This window comes from Nannobrachium achirus, assembly GCF_963921795.1.
Source record: "Nannobrachium achirus genome assembly, chromosome: 19".
Lineage (NCBI taxonomy): Eukaryota > Metazoa > Chordata > Actinopteri > Myctophiformes > Myctophidae > Nannobrachium > Nannobrachium achirus.
In genome coordinates this window covers 50118021-50137415 of record NC_137826.1, presented here as the reverse complement: position 1 = coordinate 50137415, position 19395 = coordinate 50118021, and the positions used below count along the sequence as shown (strand labels likewise).

General features: G+C 43.6%; 1 protein-coding gene across 1 annotated transcript in view; it reads right to left on the bottom strand.

Moving 5' to 3' along the window:
• rars1 (arginyl-tRNA synthetase 1) overlaps positions 1 to 19395 on the bottom strand; it is a 36277-nt gene that overhangs the window by 5005 nt on the left and 11877 nt on the right. The window contains exons 6-13 of the mRNA XM_080749719.1: positions 18837 to 18958; positions 18519 to 18639; positions 17762 to 17891; positions 15770 to 15874; positions 12303 to 12481; positions 11222 to 11331; positions 3702 to 3807; positions 132 to 304 (exon numbers count right to left, since the gene is read on the bottom strand). Coding sequence (XP_080605845.1) covers positions 132 to 304; positions 3702 to 3807; positions 11222 to 11331; positions 12303 to 12481; positions 15770 to 15874; positions 17762 to 17891; positions 18519 to 18639; positions 18837 to 18958 — 1046 coding nt within the window. The remainder of the gene's footprint in view (positions 1 to 131; positions 305 to 3701; positions 3808 to 11221; positions 11332 to 12302; positions 12482 to 15769; positions 15875 to 17761; positions 17892 to 18518; positions 18640 to 18836; positions 18959 to 19395) is intronic.

Sequence of the window (19395 nt, the reverse complement as noted above, 5' to 3'; positions counted from 1 at the left end):
GAAATTTTCATATCGTCCCATTCCTAATCTACACACATTGAGAGCTAGTAGATGGGCTTTTTTGGATCCAAATCGGTCTGGCGACTGAGGACTTGAATCTGTGTGCTTGTCTGTGTGCACTACATAATTACCTGATTCGTGTCAGGGCGTACAGCAGGTAGGCGGCGGTGTTTCCTCGGTCGTCCAGCATCTTGTCGAAGGAGAACACGTAGTCGTTGACGCGGTTGTGGGACAGGTCAGCGTACTTGATGCAGCCGAACGCCACCGAGGTCTGGGCCCTGGTCAGCTCCTCAGGAGTCAACACCTGGAGACACACACACACACACACACACACACACACATTTAACTATTATTTTATGTTTAAAAATAGCGGATATACACGCTCAGAGCGCACACTGCAAGCTTGTAGATCTGCTATTTTTGAAAAATCGTGAACATTTGTGCAAGTCTTTGAACATTTTTTACCCAATCTAAATCCTTCTTCTAAATGAGTGGTTCTCAAACCTTTTTCATGTCAAGGACCACCAAAATTACCTGTATTTGGCCACGAACCCCCCATCTCAATTGTTCCAGGGACCACCCAGAAGCAAATATTTGAGTTACAAATATTCGCTTTTAAAAAGATATATTCAAAGATTTGCCAAAAGATTCATGATTTTTTCAAAAATAGCAGATCTACATGCTCGCAGCGCAGCACTCGGTGCCGCACTGCGAGCATGTATATCTGCTATTTTTCAATAGTTAAAGCATTACATAATTCTAGAGGAAAGAGGACACGAGAAGAGAAGAGGTTCAGAACATAACGAAACAAAAGACAGAAAAGTAGAAATAACAGACACAGAGCTGTCATCCATAAAACACTACAACAGAACCAAACAGCACATAAACCATAAGCTACGAGATGACAACACAATCACCCTGCACAGATGAGCTCTACAGCTACTTTAAGACAGTGAAGAAAGATGTTGCTCAACAAATACAACACAGCAGCCTTTCCCTGTACTCAACAACACCACACACACCGCACTGTGTGTGTGTGTGTGTGTGTGTGTGTGTGTGTGTGTGTGTGTGTGTGTGTGTGTGTGTGTGTGTGTGTGTGTGTGTGTGTGTGTGTGTGTGTGTGCACGCGCACGGTTCAGTGAGTATCAACGGTGTGTAAAGTCACCTTCACATGTACTGTACGTAGGGATGGGGCGATATGAAAATATCATGTCACGATTATTGTGACAAAAGAAATCGCCATTTACGATATTGTCACGATAATCAAAATCCGTTATCCTAGGGCGGAACATTTGACAAAAAATAGCAGATCTACAAGCTCACAACGTGAGCTTGTAGATCGTCTATTTTTTGGCAAAGACATTTTATAGAGTGAAAAAAAGACTGTATCAAGTAGTATGTATATTATAAGTACCTTTTACAAGTTATAGAGGGTTTAAGTGGTACTCTGCAAATAAAAGGTGAATTGATCCCAGTGCATGACGGAGGACAATACCATGAGAAATTACATTTCCACAATACGATTATCGTGAGTGTTTTTTATCACGATAAACGATAATATCGTGTATTGTCCCATCCCTACATGTACGTACAAGTGTGACTGTGTACATGCATATGTGGTGTCTGAGTCTTAGTGTGCTTGTTTGGATCTGGATGTGTGTGTGTGTACAATATATGTGTGTGTGTGGGGGGGGGGGGGGGCGGGGGGGGGGGGGGGTGTTAAGTCGACTGTGCAAAGCAAACAGCAAGCCTCTGGGAAACAGGATTGGCAACCGTTCATCCAAAACCTTCCAAGAAGCAACATTACATTACCGCTGGCTGTGCCTTCAGATTGTCCTTTAAAAAGGCAGGGTTTCTACTTGTACGCTTCAGGCAGGACTACCAACCAACACCCCACCTCCTCCTTCACTATTTTAGACATTTTCCGGGGGTGTTCCCTGGATATTTTCGGTTAATTTCCTTTAAAAAAGGATAACGGTAAAACACAACAAAAAACACAACATCTACTTGCAACCTAACAAAAGCGGGTCCACGGCCCAAAGAAGGTCTCTGAACCCTTCTCTGTGTGGCATACAGTCTGAACCCTTCTCTGTGTGGCATACAGTCTGAACCCTTCTCTGTGTGGCATACAGTCTGAACCCTTCTCTGTGTGGCATACAGTCTGAACCCTTCTCTGTGTGGCATACAGTCTGAACCCTTCTCTGTGTGGCATACAGTCTGAACCCTTCTCTGTGTGGCATACAGTCTGAACCCTTCTCTGTGTGGCATACAGTCTGAACCCTTCTCTGTGTGGCATACAGTCTGAACCCTTCTCTGTGTGGCATACAGTCTGAACCCTTCTCTGTGTGGCATACAGTCTGAACCCTTCTCTGTGTGGCATACAGTCTGAGCCCTTCTCTGTGTGGCATACAGTCTGAACCCTTCTCTGTGTGGCATACAGTCTGAGCCCTTCTCTGTGTGGCATACAGTCTGAGCCCTTCTCTGTGTGGCATACAGTCTGAGCCCTTCTCTGTGTGGCATACAGTGGCTCATAGGAGGGTCTAACAGCAGCTGCCAGGCACAGCGGCGCGTCTGCAGAACCGCTGCTTTCAAAGTCAAACTTGGTCCCCGCCGCGGGGAGGACTGCAGACTGTGAGCTGCAGGCATCCGTCCACCACACCTGTTGTACATGCTGTACCGCGTGCCAATCAACAGGCTACAGGGAGAGAGAGGGGGGCAAGACGCGCTTGGACAATCCTTCAAAACCAGTAAAAAAAAAAGAAAGAATACATTTTTTTGCACCAGGATTTTCTCAGTGTGGCTTGAGCCATCAAGACCTGAGGCTGATTCCACAAGTGCCTTCAACAGTAAATCAGTTTTCTGAATAACTTGTGTTGCTGTAATCGGTGGTTGTCCTTTTTTTTCTTTTTTTTTTTTATGTCAAGGACCCCAAAATGATATGTGACTGAGCACTGGGGCAGTCATTTCGGAAGCCACTACTTTAGACCACAGCTGAAATTATTATTATTATTTTTTTAAATGTGATAAAGCCACAAAAGCATGTCATAAATATCAGGCTACATTTCACTTAAACGCCAGAGCTTAACTCTGCATGTAAATAAGACTTTTTTAAATTAATGTGAGAGATCGGGACATAATTCTGTTGGTCCTCCCAAATTTAGAACTTGAATATCTCAAAAGTAGTATTTCAGCATGGCATCATTCTATAAGCCAAAACTGTTGGGTCAATCTCCACAACCAATATATCATTTTGTAGCTATGATTCCCAGCTTTCAAATGAAATGAAAAAATGAAAATGAAAAAAAAAAAAAAAAAAAAAAATTCAATGACTAGCCGTGGCCGTGACATCCATCTATCCAAAATATTTTGGTTCCAGGGAGGGAAGCCCCGTAATAAATGGAGAGAACAGCTCAAGTCCCAGAGGACTGTGAAGTGAAAATTTAAGGACGTTCAAGACCTTTCTAATACAAAAAAAAGAGCTGCTGTGAGCTTGTAGATCTGCTATTTTCACAATAATTATATGTCGAACAGATCTGTGGAACAATGGAGTCATATCAAAGAAAATGCAAAGCCTCAACTCAAACAGCGGATTTTGGGGTGCCGGCGTTATCAAATTGTGATACGTAGTCCAATGTACATCAAACTGGGGGTCTGTGAACTGAAAAAGGGTTGAGAACACTGCTCTAAATCTGTCCACTGACCTTGTCTCGTTCTTTGTCCTGCAGTTTGTCCATGGATCGCTTCAGACCTTCGTCCAGCAGTTCCATCAACCTCACCGTGTCTCCTGACCGAGTCTTAAACTTCTTCCTGCACACATAATGTACACACGCACAGGAGAACGGTTGATCACAGTCATTTAACAGAGCACTGCCATTTCAGTAATCAAATGTTTTTTGTGATGAATCATAAATATTAGTGGAAATCATTTATTAACACATAGTGTGTGTGTGCACAGTTTAGCTCTGGAATATTGCCATTACACATTGAAACAGGACGATATACAGGAACCGAAATAGACCAAAGACTTTGTGGATATTGTGAACTTGGTGAAGTGGAGGATCTTTATTGTACTGCCCTTTTTATCATGACTTAAGAAAAACACTCTTTGATAAAGTACATGTAGATGTAGGTATGTTCCTGGATAGTGATTTAGTTAAATATTTATTTGATAACCATACATTTGCAATCTCCAATTTCATACATAAAGCCTGGAATAGAAGAAGACATGCAACTTACACATAGACAGTGGCACTGTGATGGATCATACCAACCTATTCTCTGTGCCTCTCTCTCTCTCTCTCTTGCCCTCCACTCTCATTCAAAACAACTATTGATGTACTTTTGATCTTAATTATACACCATGAAGTTAAGTATTTTGTTTATTTATTCATTTTTGTGTCAGCTTGTTGGCACTGAGAAAAAAATGTTATGTAAATTGTGTCTGAATAATTCCGTAAGGCAGCCAGACACAAAAATAAAATCATTCATTCATTCATTCATTCATACAGCATTTCTTAATTATGTACTATGTGCAAAATGTGAATGTTTGTATTGGTTCCATATAATAGAATAAAAGCGTATATTATTGAGTGCTGGGTTCCAATAACAGGACGAGCATCAAATAAAATGACAACGGACGAATGAATTAGTGATGAACATGATGGGTTTGAGCACATTTATGACGCAGTATTTTATGCTTTATATATAAAAAAATAGCAGATATACAAGCTCACAGCGCGGCACTCGGTGCCGCGCTGTGAGCTTGTATATCTGCTATTTTTGAAAAATCGTGAAAATTAGAATTTTGACCCGATTCTATAAGTGATTTTTGGAAAAAACCTATGTTTCTATGTCAGCAATCTGGCCAGCCATCGTCAAAGAAAGGGTCCTTTTCACTTAACTGGAGCTCAGTTAGTCTGTTCTTGAGAGACTACTATGTCAGTGGTTCTCATACTTTTTTCATGTGAAGGACCCCCAAAATGATATTTATGTGGCCACGGACCCCCAACTCAAAATATTTAGTTCCAGGGACCAGTGCCACCCAGAAGCAAAATTTGAGTTACAAACGTTCGCTTTGAAAATACATATATTCAAAGATTTGCACACATTTTCACAACTTTTTCCAAAAATAGCAGATCTACAAGCTCGCAGCGCGGCACTCGGTGCCGCGCTGTGAGCTTGTATATCTGCTATTTTTCACTGGTTAAAGCATTCAATAATTCTAGGCCTAAATGGGTTAAAATAATGACAGATCTCCCCTGTGGAGCTCACTTTGTGTGGCCAGTTTTCTACCTTGCTGTGACGCTGTGCTCCTGACTGGCTACCATTGCCTTCTTAAGTTTGTGTATGCAACGTGACGGTTGCTTATCTCCCGATTAGGGAGTCTTACCACACGTCAAGGTGTGAGTTATTAGGATGTGTGGGGGTGAACCTCATCAGGGGTGCACAGGACACGGGGGGGGGGGGGGGGTCTTCTAAAGCCTGTTGGGTGGCTGTTAAGTCTTTAACAGAGTGTTAAAGTTATTGGCCTCTGGCTCACGCTGTGCCAACGGCATCAGGGATGACCTCCCGCTAGGCGGAAGACTGATTAAGGGAAGTGCGACGCTGGGAGATTTATCCAGGATTCCAGGTATTGTAGCTTCTACGCCCCGCAGGGAGACTTAAACCCTCTTTAAAGGCTGAGAGATGCTTCTGGTCTAGGGATGAAAATGTACCTTATTAACTCATTTGCTGCTTTTAAAAAAATGGCTGCAAAGTGCCAGGATGCCCCCAGTCTCCATAGACTTCCATGTAATTCACTAGAATTTCGCGGGCGCCCGCTCATCCCAGAGTTCTCGCACTTCGTGCACTCACACGCACGCACGCACGCACGCTCACACACACGCACGCACGCACATGCAATCTCCTCCAAGCAATCGCTTGCATATACGTGCGCATTTCCAAATCCATTTCTCATCTACTATTATTCATCATTAATATCTATCTCTGTGCGCGCGCAGCTCACAGAAGAGCGCAAATTTGCTACTCCATTGCTGTGGCGTCATGGATCCATGCAGAGGTGAACGGAATTCAATGGGTAACGAAATGTTGTGTAACTGGCTTCACATTCTGGTGTTAAAACAGCAGATCTTCACACAGACAACTCGTCGATGCGCTCCTTCTCTTCTTTGCACACACACACACACACACACACACACACACACACACACACACACACACACACACACACACACACACACACACACACACACACACACACACACACACACACACACACACACACACACACACACACACACACAGCCCTCCGTGTCTCTCTCCCCACGTCTATCTCTCTCTTTTTCTCTCTCTCGGTGCATCTGCCCCCCGCCCCCTCCCTCTCTCTGTTGAAACCCGATACTTTGGTGATGATAATGACACAGATCCCATGGGCTGGGCGGACGTTAAGATCCCCTGGACTGGCCGGACCGTAACCGTGACAATAGGACGTTTTTTTTTTTCAAAAACGGCCCAAAACTCGGAAACTCGGGCCTGGCGGCCTGGACATATGGGATAACTCGGGAAACTCGTGGTAAAGCAGTCAATGAGTTAACTTAACGATTATTATTCAATCAATAATCTTTTTGTTTCTGTTCTTTCATATAAACATATCCGCACAAATAAAATAATATGCACTTCAAATGTGATGGTGCACGGAGGAGACATCTATAGGATATCTATAAGCTCACAAGGCATCACACTACCTGTAGACAAAACACTCACACCCTGTGAAAATAAAGCACTTGCGCTCATAAAAATTGGGGGCAAAAAATTCTCACAAATCTTTAACATATACTGTACTGGACACTCACCAAAGACCCTGGGCCCAACGCTGGTGTGTGTGTGTGTGTGTGTGTGTGTGTGTGTGTGTGTGTCATTCTTAATGAGACATTAGTGCCTTGTGTTGTCCATCAATCATGTTGTTTCTCATAAACACGCTCAGACATGACAAGCTGAGCACACACAGGGGGTAGATGATGATCTCACACACACGCATGACACACACACACACACACACACACACACACACACACACACACACACACACACACACACACACACACACACACACACACACACACACACACACACACACACACACACACACACACACACACACACACACACACACACACATCTTCCGTTCATTTAAATAACCACCATATTAACAACGTGACTCATTGTGGGCTTGCAGATCGGCCATTTTCGGCGTCCCAGTCGACATGTCCCAAGACACCCATGGTGTGGCTTAAAACCTCAGAAAGATCGTCTCTGTTCAATATGTACACCTCAAATCATTTTCTGCCACAAAAAAACACACCTAAATGGAGCTTTCCACTATCTTTTTCTTTGCTCTCTGCTCCATCTTTGCCCTCATTAAGTATTCCATATCCTATGAATTATGCATACACCTCTATACTCCACAATCCTGTTATCCAATGACTATCCACAGGAAAGACCGAGCGACCCAAACAACAAGCTTGGGAGTCACTTTCAGGTTGGGACCCGTGGGTGGTGTTGGGTTTTTACAGGGAAGCAGTCGTTTTGGTTTTATTATCACTGAACATCCCCTGAATACTTACTACCTCATTGACTGATGCTGCATTTACTGAGGCTCTGGTTACAGGGTTCCCACAAATTTTTACCAATGAATTTCCAAAACTTTTCCAGAATATTTAACCCAATTTCCAGGACTATATAACAATAATTCAGCCCAATAACAAGTCACTTATGTGCAATGCCCAAAGACAGGCAGTGTAGCAAACGGACTGTGGCGTGCAAGCGGATCGTGCACGATGGACACGCACGTGCCAATGTCAAAAGGTACGAAAATCGTGGCAGGGAACCCTCAAAGTCGATTTAGGGTGGCAATAAATACGTTAACAAAAAACCAAAAACATAGCTATTTTTTTCCAGGACCTTCCAGGACCCTTAATCAATTCCAAAAAAAGTACTGGAAAAATATTCATCTAATTTCAAAATATTTCCAGGAATTTCATGACAAATGTAGATCTTCTTTGATGATATTTAGTCAACTATAACTGGACATTTCAGATGACTATAGCGATTATTCAAAAAAGAAATCAAAATTGTACAGCACAGACTAATCCAATGAGGATTTTATTGTCTAACGCCAATGAACATCGGCGGAGTAATAATATTTATTTTGTGATTAGCAATATTCATATTGTTATTAAGCCATTCACCAATCTTCCATTTGAGAACAGACTCTGCGTGCCGTCATGCTCGTTTGAGCACAGCTTGGAGAGCCTATTTCGAGCTATCGGATCGCCTGGTCGGAACTTATACCTGTCGTATAATAATGCTTTGGAGATAATATGCAGACGTACAGGAACTAGCAGGATTCTCATGGGGGCGGGTGGGGACAGGGGAACGGGACTGTGTAAGCCAGGGTTCCCCAATTAGTTTTCCCCCAAGGGTCGAATTATGTCTAGGGTACCAAGCCGAGGGCCACAACATTGCAGGGGGCGACGGCGGCGTTCCCACTACTCCAGCGAGTGCGACAGTTCAGATATCGTCGTTGTCGGGTGAAAATCTTGTATGTCCAAAACCACTCGTTTTGCATTTATCATTTTAAAAATGATTTAAACTAGTGAAAACAGCCGATCTACAAGCACACAACGCCTCGCACCGCGAGGCGTTGTGTGCTTGTAGATCTGCTGTTTTCACTACTTTTGTGCGACGGCCCTTGTATGATTTGCGAAAGAACGTACACATTTGGAGATACGAGATTTCCACCTGATGACGACGATATACTAATGTTTTGCTGCTCTTATACCACCATTATTACTGGGGTTGGTGGGGGCCAGACAGTAGCCCCCCCGCGGGCCGCAAATGGCCCACGGGCCGCCTATTGGGGAACCCTGGTGTAAGCAGTAACAGCCTGTCTGTCTGGACCAGCCACTTGTTCTCCTGGTGTAAGCAGTAACAGCCTGTCTGTCTGGACCAGCCACTTGTTCTCCTGGTGTAAGCAGTAACAGCCTGTCTGTCTGGACCAGCCACTTGTTCTCCTGGTGTAAGCAGTAACAGCCTGTCTGTCTGGACCAGCCACTTGTTCCCCTGGTGTATGCAGTAACAGCCTGTCTGTCTGGACCAGCCACTTGTTCCGGATATCAAGAGGGGATGATTAGTACAGTATTTATTTTTTCTACACTCTCAGCTAAATCCGTCCGTTTAAAACACTGCCATCCTGCTGTGCTTGGCGTGTGTGTGCATCTTCTGATAGAATGACTGTTCCCCGGTGCTTTAGATGTGCCGGTCCCAATGGGATAATTGGCTCTTTAGTTTAGCATATTTTCGCTCGTAATTATTCCTTTGGCACCGTTCGTCCTCCCTCTGTTGTTTCCGTTTGAGCTTGAAAACCCTCTCCCTCTCTCTCTTATTAGGGATGTGTACAACTGACCCAAATCACATTTTTAAAAGAAATCCACTGTTCTGCGAAAGATTCTGGTGAGGGAGATCAAAGGTGGAGGGATTATCGTTATTCTGTGAATTACCCTCGAACCAAAAAAAGTCGCACTATCTAACCTTTTTTCAATTAAATACGTTATGTTTCGTAACTAGTTAGACGCCTCAGGGCGACACAGTGATGTGGACATCAGGGATGTGGACATCAGGGATCTCCATGTATGGGCATAAACAGGATTTGTTCCCCTGGCATCACAGGGATCTCCATATCTCCATATATGGGCATAACAGGGATTTGTTCCCCCTGGCATCACAGGGATCTCTCTAACAGGGCATCATTACTATTGATGACATCAGGGGACTCCATATATGGGCATAAAAGGGATTCTTTTAGTGTGACATCACAGTGAAGCCAGACAGTGATATCAGAGCGTCAAACCCATTCTGGTAGAATGGTTCCCCTGACATCACAGTGACATCAGAGCATGATGTCAGAGAGGCAAACCCATAGACACGTCTACACGGACGCGGACAAGCTGTGACGTTTCTCATGGTAAACTGCGACCTTCGGTCGCAATAATCTCTCAAAATAGATTCTGCAGCACCACTGCCCTAAACATGCAGTGTTGTTGGTAGTAGGAATAAAAGTCACACCCAATGTGAAGTGAGCGGTGGTCGTGCTTGCATAACGTCTTCAGACTAGGATTTAAGTCTATGATGTACAGGCTATGCTACACACACACATAATGCTATGGCAAAACGCTGAGGAGAAATGGCTACAGACACACACCAAGCCACTCTATGGAGCGGTTTACCACCGCTCAAAAACAGGGGCAACCGGGAGGAAGTGGACTAAGAAAGGGGAGGAGCCAAACTGAGTTCCTGTCTCTATACAAAAAAATGGAGGTGGTGCCGCGAGAGGAAAACACAATGTATATAATGCGTGTTTCCTAAACCCACCAGGCTTGAGTTAGGACCCGCCTCGCGGAAACGCCCCTTTCAATAATCTTAAGTATGTAAGTGCATATGAACGTTAGTGCTCTTAGTGCAAAGCAATACTGTACCTACTACCTACCGATCCATTACAATAACACACGCAGCATAATGCGCCCAAAGCCATATCCAAACTATAACAATCAATGTAACTGATAATCAGTAAGAGTTTTTATTTTGAGCACAGTAGTGACAAATGAATAGCTTTCTCAGTACGTTTTTCTCTTTTGCAAAGTTACAAAGTGTCCCTTTTTTAAGCACAGTACAAAGTAAGTTTCAGGTTATTTTGTTTAGCACAGTTTATTTTGAGCACTGTAGTGACAAATTAATAGCTGTGCATTGTGCAAATGCACAGCTTGTCTTCATGCCTTTACTGACTTTATCCACCCTCCATGTGTCCGGCAAGGATTTCAGCCACTCCTAGAAGTTCCCGCGTTTCTGCGAGGAGGGACTTAACTCAAGCCGGTCGGGTTTAGGAAACACGTGTATATAATATAGCAGTGGTTCTCAAAGTGGATTCCAGGGACTCTGTGGGTTCCTTTATGGGGGTCTAAATTGACCCTTACAAGTCTGTAACCCATTTGGTTCCATTTGTACACTGTCAGAGTTAAGGGGAGACCCTGAAATTTGAAAGTTTGAGAAACAGTGTAGTATAGTACAACAAACGTGTGTGTGTGTGTGTGTGTGTGTGTGTGTGTGTGTGTGTGTGTGTGTGTGTGTGTGTGTGTGTGTGTGTGTGTGTGTGTGTGTGTGCTCTTACTTGTCCTCTCCGAGAACGACTCCAAACCCTGCGTGTTCCACTCGTGTCACCTGGGGGTGGTACCAGCCAATCATCTGAGCCGCAGCGAACACCACCTGGAAGTGAGTGCCCTGTGATTGGACCACACACACGCATACACACAGTCAATTACATGTCTTAAATGTCATGCCATGTGAACTGTGAACTGGAACAAAAGTTGTACTGAGTCTGAGCTCTAAGTACTTTTCCAGAGAGGGTTGCTTGTGGCGTCTTGCTGTGGCACCCTTTCTTGCTGTTTTTATTCTTGATTTATTTGCACTGACTATGGACACGTATTTTCTGGCCCTGCACTATTGGGTTGTGTTGGTAGAATTGAGTACTATTGCTGTGTTGACATGGCGGTGAGATACTTGTGTTGCACTGACTAGCATTGACTGTTATGAACACTTTATGAGCAATTATTTGACATAATCGCAATTATTTTGTGATAATCGTCATACTCGTTTACATGTTGAAAAATGTTTATACATGTTCAAACTAAGGCTGGGACTTTAACTGATTAATTGCGATAAATTAATTACAGAAAATTAACGCGATTAAAAAAAATAACACATTTTAATCGCACTAGTTTTTGCACCACAGAACCTTCAGTTTCGGGCATACCGATCATAGCGATGCACCAACCAAGAAGAGACAACAAACGCAAAGGGAGAAGTAGCCGATCAGAGCACTTTGCTTGGCCCAGTGGATGCGAAATCTTTATTTAAAAAACTCACTTGTTGATTCACTCGTAGAACAAAATGTGTTTTACTTGAAAAAAAAATGATTCTCAGGTCAAATATCGATGTGCGATTAAAATGCGATTAATTGCGATTCATTAATCACAGAGCCTGTAATTAATTAGATTACAAATTTTAATCGCATCCCAGCCCAACTTCAAACATTTAAAAAGAAATAGTGGAAATAGCCAATCTACAAGCTTGTAGATCTGCTATTTCCACTATTTGTGACAGGCATATTTCCCTGTCCATCAATCCATCTCTTTTCTCTCAGTGATGCAGAGGATATTGTCACACACACACACACACACAAAGAAACACACCTGCCCGCTGTCTGTGACGTAGATGATGATGTCGGCCTTCTCGTCAAAGATGCGGTGTCGCAGCGCGGCGAGGTCGGAGGTGTCGTAGGTGTAGCCTCCGTCAGACTTCACCACCGTCAGGGGGATGGACTGACCCGGACAGAACACCACCTTACGACCCTCATCCATCTCCACCAGGCCTGAGGAGAGAGGGGAGGTCATGTTTATCAACTCGTCTAGTGTCTATCCCAAAGTAGTTCGGCGCGCCGCAATGCGTGGTGCCTTTCCCGAAGTACTCCGGGTTCGGCACTGTTTTAATATAAACGTCGTTGGGCCTTACCGTGACACCGGGACGTCAGAATCCACAAAGTAACTGTTATCTCAAGTTTTCTAATAATTGTAGTGGAGTAAAAGTATAAAATTTGTAAATATATGCATAAGTAAAAGTATGATAATCCAGTAATGTACTTAATGCACTTAAATGTACTTAATTGTTTTACACCACTGAGCAGGCAGAGGAAGAAGAGAAGAAGAAAAGAGGAAGGAGATAGAAAGGTGTGTAGAACGAAAGATATATGAGAGAGAGAGGGGGGGGGGGAGGAGGAGGGTAGAGATCAAAAAGAGAGGAGGGAGCGATAGATGAGAAAAAGATGAAGAGATAGAGGGGAGATGGAGAGAGCAATAAAGGCAGCTTCTGAGAAAGAGTAAAAGAGAAGGCGGAACGACGAGAGAACGAGAGAATGAGAATGCTGAAGATGCAGAAAGAGAGAGAGAGGGAGAGAGAGAGAGAGAGAGAGAGAGAGGGGTGGGGGGGGTGCCGTAAACAATAGAAAGATAAGAAAGAGTGGCATAAGGAGAGAGGAAGAAAGCAGGGGTGTCACACCAAATTCTGGGCCCTGGGTACAGGGATTCACTGCGGGCCCCCCATGAATGTTACCTATTGAAAAACAGCAGATACACAAGCTCACAGCACGGCACCAAGTGCCGCGCTGCGAGCTTGTATATCTGCTATTTTTTTTTTAATCGTGAAAATGTGTGCAAGAAACCTATATGTTTCCATGTCAGTGGTGCTCAAACCTTTTCACGTGAAGGAAAAATAGGAAATCTACAAGCTCACAGCGCGGCACTCGGTGCTGCGCTGTGAGCTTGTATATCTGCTATTTTTCAATAGCTTAAGTTACTAGGGCCCCTCCACCTTGGGCCCTTGTAACTCAGTCCCACTCTCTCCCCCCCCCCCCCCTTGTGACGCCCCTGGGAGAGAGAGACACAGGGAGAGTAAAACAGAGAAACAGAAAGTGAGGACCGTTGGTGAGACAACACTGCCTCCATGTGGCCACACTGCAGACTGAACCTTTCCAAGGCAGTTCAGTACAGCATCCTCTTATATACTTTAACCCTGAGGCTAAAATGTGTCTCAACTAATTGTTTTCATACTCGATTAATATGGTTATTCCTATTTTCACATGCAGCGTGGCTCTGCAAGAGGCTAGACGCGCGTGTGTGTGTGTGTGTGTTTGTGTTTTTTTATCACATTCAAAATGCATCCAGTGCATTTATTTACCCATCCAAACCATTAGGAGCAGTGGTCTTTGGAGCAGTTTAGTGATTGAGGGGGCATTCACACCACAATGTTTTACTGCAATTAAAACAAAGTCTGGAGCATTGGGAGTATTGTCGGAAAGTTGTGCTTCGTTTTGGGCTGGTGTGAAAAAGGCTCATGCGAATTCTGGTGCGGATCAAAGAAACAAATTCTAATCCGCAAAAGAAAATGTGGTCTCGCTTCGCTTACTAGCGCACCAGTAGTACAGTACGGTTCACTGTTGGTGTGAATGCAATCCGTGTCAAACGCAGGAAATGAAACGAAATGTGTGTGTTGAAGATTTTGTAAACACAGGGGGAGAAGGAGGAGGCATTATTATTACTGTTGTTTGGTGCGATTCCTTGCTGCAGTTGACAAAGTGCAGTGTGAACGCAAACGCATTAAGCCAGGCTTAGAAAAATGTGTGCACGTCTTTGAATATTTTGGCCAGATTCCAAAAGTGTCTTGTAAATCCTTCTAAGCTTTTTTGGAAAAACCTATGTTTCTATGTCAGTGGTGCTCAAACGTTTTCATGTGAAGGACCCCCAAACTGATATGTATTTGGCCACGGATCCCCATCTCAAAATATTTCGTTCCAGGGACAACCCCAGGAGCAACATTTGAGTTACAAATGTTCGCTTAAAAAGTACATATATTGAAAGATTTGCAAAAAATGTCACGACTTTTCTGTGAGCTTGTATATCTGCTATTTTTCAATAGTTAAAGCATTCAACAATTCTAGGCCTCTTCCCATTGAGACATTTAGACCCTGACCTAGTCACCTACTGGTTAATCTCTAAAGACACATTCAGAGCTCAGCAGCTGAATCTGTCGGCAACTCCCATTACAACCTGTAGAGTTAGGAAGCTTAGGAACGTAAACAAAGACACATGCGACTGGAAGTTTGAGAGTGAACGGCCGACATCCAGTCTACTAGAGGAAGCGAACGGTGCCCACAGAGGCAAATTCTAATGATTTATTCTTGTTCTCAGATTGCCTACTGGTTGACAATTACAGTTTACAGTTTAGGCATTTAGCAGACGCTTTTAATCCAAAGTGATGTACAATAAGCAGATAATACATCACTATAATAAACAAGATAACATGTCAGAACATCAACAACAATATAACAAATGCATAATTATGAATATCAATCTTAAAAAAAAAAACCAATATAATCAGTAAAGAAAAAAGGATTCTAAAAAACCTAAAAACAAATGCTAACTAGCTACATGTATGGTCATTGAGTGTTTCAGTAGTGCTATGGGTTTAGGTGGAGTCTGAAAAGGTGAGTCTTCAGTCCGAAGTGAAAACTGGCGAGTGAGTCCGTTGTTCTAAGTGCGACAGGGAGTTTATTCCACAGCTTGGGGGCCAGGAGGGCAAACTGTCTCAGACGAGTGGATTTTTGGAGGACCCATTGGCCAAATTCCTTGTCATATACTGCCATCTAGTGGTTAATATGTTAAGTGCACTGTAACTAGCAAGCTACTGTACCAAACACATTGTTGTGGATTTGCAGCACCTCAAATCAAATGTTATACGATGAAAATGATGAAGTGTGAACCAAAGCAAGTATCTCTTCAAATTCAAAAGCCATTTGTGATGGCCCAATTGAGATCGGTTCAGTTATTGTCAAATCAGAGTCATGTTATTCAAGAAGATTCATTCTTTTATTTATACTACAAATACTGACCTTTTGGGGCGCCCGCTGGCATAGTGGTCAAGGCGCATACCACATACTAGGCTATGATGCCTGCTGGCGTTGTCGGTTCGATTCCCGATCCGGACGACCTTTGCCACATGTCATTCCCCATCTCTCTCCACATTTCCTGTCAGTCTACTATCCTATCAAAAATGAAGGCATAAAAAGCCCAAAAACAAATCTTAAAAAAAAAAAAAAAACACTGACCTTTGGCTTCAAACTCTTGGACCACGGCGGTCATCATGTCCTGATAGAAGGACTCTCCCCTCTCAATGATCTGAATGTCCAGGCAGTTGTACACCTTCTGGAACTCTGGAAGACACACAGTCACACAGTTGAAGTCATTTAGACCGGGTACGCATTGTTACGCATTATTTTACGCTTTAGCTATTGAAAAATAGCAGATATACAAGCTCACAGCGAGGCACAGAGTGCCGCGCTGCGAGCTTGTAGATCAGCTATTTTTTTTAAATTGTGAAGAGGACCGCCATCTCAAAATATTTAGTTCCAGGGACCCCTCAGAAGCGAAATTTTAGTTACAAATGTTCACTTTAAAGATACATACAGTATATTCAAAGATTTGCACACATTTCCATGACTAGGGATGGGACGATATGAACATTTCATATCACGATTATTGTGACAAAAGAAATCGCGATTTACAATATTATCGCGATAATCAAAATCCATTATCCAGGGCGGAACATTTGCCAAAAAATAGCAGATCTACAAGCTCACAACACGCGTTGTGAGCTTGTACATCGCCTATTTTTTGGCAAAGACATTTGATAGAGTGAGAAAAGACTGTATCAAGTACGTGTCGTATATTATAAGTACCTTTTACCAATTATAGAGGGTTTAAGTGGTACCAGATATGCAGCTTGGCAAATAAAAGGTCAATTGATCTCAGTGCATGACGGAGGACGATATCACGTTAAGATAAATCTCCACGATATACGATTATCGTGAGTTTTTTATCGCGATAAACGAAAATATCGCGTATCATCCCATCCCTATTCATGACTTTTAAAAAATAGCAGATCTACAAGCATGCATTAAATAATTCTAGGCCTACAGATAAATGGGTGAGAGAGAAAGACAACAACAGAGAGAGAGAGAACTAGGCATGATGTATTTCATTATCATACAGGTCTCAGCAGACACCTGAGGGACACCTAGGCCTGTCATAATTATTATTACATATTCCTGATATATTTGCATGATCATCATAATTGTTTCCATATTCAACATTTTTTTTTAAATATTTTTCAAATCGTGGAAATGGTAGATCTACGCGTTGTGAGCTTGTACATCGACTTTTTCTGCTATCCATGTTTTTACAAAGTATTGTGTCATTGCATTTGGCAGTAATTTGTATAATTTGGTTATTTGTCACATTCGCCCTGTGCAACCTCCAAGCTAAACAGAAATGTAATTTGCATTTATATGCTCCAGCGTTCAACGACAAACACACAATTAATCGTCACTTAAAATGTCATAATCGTGACAGCCCTAGGGATGCCACATTCTGAGAGATGTGCGACACACACACACTTCACTCCTGTGAACAGTGAACTTTCCTAAATAATACGTTTGTACGCAAACACATACACAGTCCTAATCTTTTATTTTATTTTTCATAATTTTTATCCCACGATTTTGTAACCCATTTTTTCAAGTTGCTTCTTTTCACCTGACAGTGGGGATTTCCCCAGTTTGGACGTAGCGTGTGGAAGGAACACGTTATTCCAACCAGTTCCTTTTCCCCTCCATCAGGCACCCCGGCTGGCCAGGGGGAGGCATTATAGAGACCAGGATTACTGCATGTTTTTGTGAGGGTATCTACCCTAGGAGACACGAGGAGAACATGCAAACTCCACACAGAAAGGCCCTTTCGCCAACCCCACCTAGGGTGTGGGCGCTGATGACGCGGAGGACGGAACCAAGGACCTTCTAGTTGTGAGGCGACAGCGCTACCAACTGCACCACCGTGCCCCCCTTAGTCCTACTTATGGCGCACACACACACACACACACACACACACACACACACACACACACACACACACACACACACACACACACACACACACACACACACACACACACACACACACACACACACACACACACACACACACACACACACACACACACACACACACACACACACACACACACACACACACACACCCCTCACCTTTCCTGGACACGTCACAGATGAGCTTCCAGGCTTTGATGAAGTCGTCCTGTTTGCTCTGCAGTTTGACCACACACTGGTAGGCCCTCTTCTTGAACACCTCGTCTTCATCAAACCGCTTCTTGGACTCCTGCAGAGGAGGGGAGGAGAGTCAGAGCAGTCCTAGGCAGGCAGTAGCGGTAGTAGACCAGTAAGACTCCCTACTTGGGAGATAAGCGACTGTCAGGTCGCATACACAAACTTTAGAAGGCAATGGTAGCCAATCAGGAGGGAATATGGGAAATGGGACAGATCCATGTTGATGACATGACTTTAGAGATACTGTGTACCGCTTTGCGTGATTTTAGGGTCAATTCTGTAGGAGCAGTGTCCAAAGATGTGTTTTTCAAAATTCGGCCAGATGGTGGCCCTAGATGGGACAGATGAATTTTGATGACATGACTGTAGAGATACTGTCTACCGCGTTGTGTGATTTTAGGGCAAAATCTGTAGGAGCAGTGTCCAAAAATGTGTCTTGCAGGAATCAGCCTGATGGTGGCACTAGAAGAGGGCCATGTGAGAAATGAGGGGGGTTTAGCAGCCAAGGAGTGTGTGCACAAAGTTTGGCATGGATAGGGGCAACGGTGGCGGAGATATGAGTAGGGGAAAAGTGTGACGCGACGTGATGTGACGTGACTGACAGACAAACAGCCAGTGGAGGTTTTGATAGTACAGTAACTGCGACCTGACGGTCGCAATAAAAGGTGTTCAGACAGACCTTGTAGAAGGCTTGCAGGTCCTCTATGGGAGGACTGACGGTCAGGTAGTTGGGGAACTTGTCCTGGAGGTGAGCGATGAGCATTCCAAACTGTGTGCCCCAGTCTCCCACATGGTTCAACCTGCGCACGCACGCACGTGTGCGCACACGCACACGCACACACACACACACACACACACACACACACACACACACACACACACACACACACACACACACTGATATGAAAAGTGTTGAAAACCACTGGCCTAGACGAGAGAGGAGGAGAAGGAAGGAACAGAGGAGGTAGAGGTAGAGGTGTGGTGAAGCCCCTCCTACCTGAGGACCTCGTAGCCCAGGAACTCAAAGAGACGACACATGCTGTCTCCTATGATGGTGGAGCGCAGGTGACCCACGTGCATCTCCTTGGCAATGTTGGGAGACGAGAAATCTACCACCACCTGAACACACCACACAGACCACAAAGAAAATACATTATTTTTTCATGTCAAGGACCCCCAAAATGAATATGGGTTTAGCCGCTTGGGAACCGGAAGGTTCCCAGTTGGATCCCGGGCTCGCCCAGGTAGGGGTGCACATTATGGAAAAATACAATATCACAATATTTTCCCAAGCTGTATCACGATACACGATTTTATCACGATTCTTTTTCACATTGTTTTTTATGGTTATTATTCAAGTTACTTGACAAAAACTAGTTTCATACTGTCACGAGTTAAGTGGAGACCTTGACATTTTAAAGTTTGAGAACTACTGATTTAGACCAAAATGCAGGTTTAAATTGAATTATGCAACGAATCTCTGTATTAACGATTAAACAGGATTTCTTACAAGGCTCCCTCAATTGTATCACGATATATACGATAACTCTGAAAAG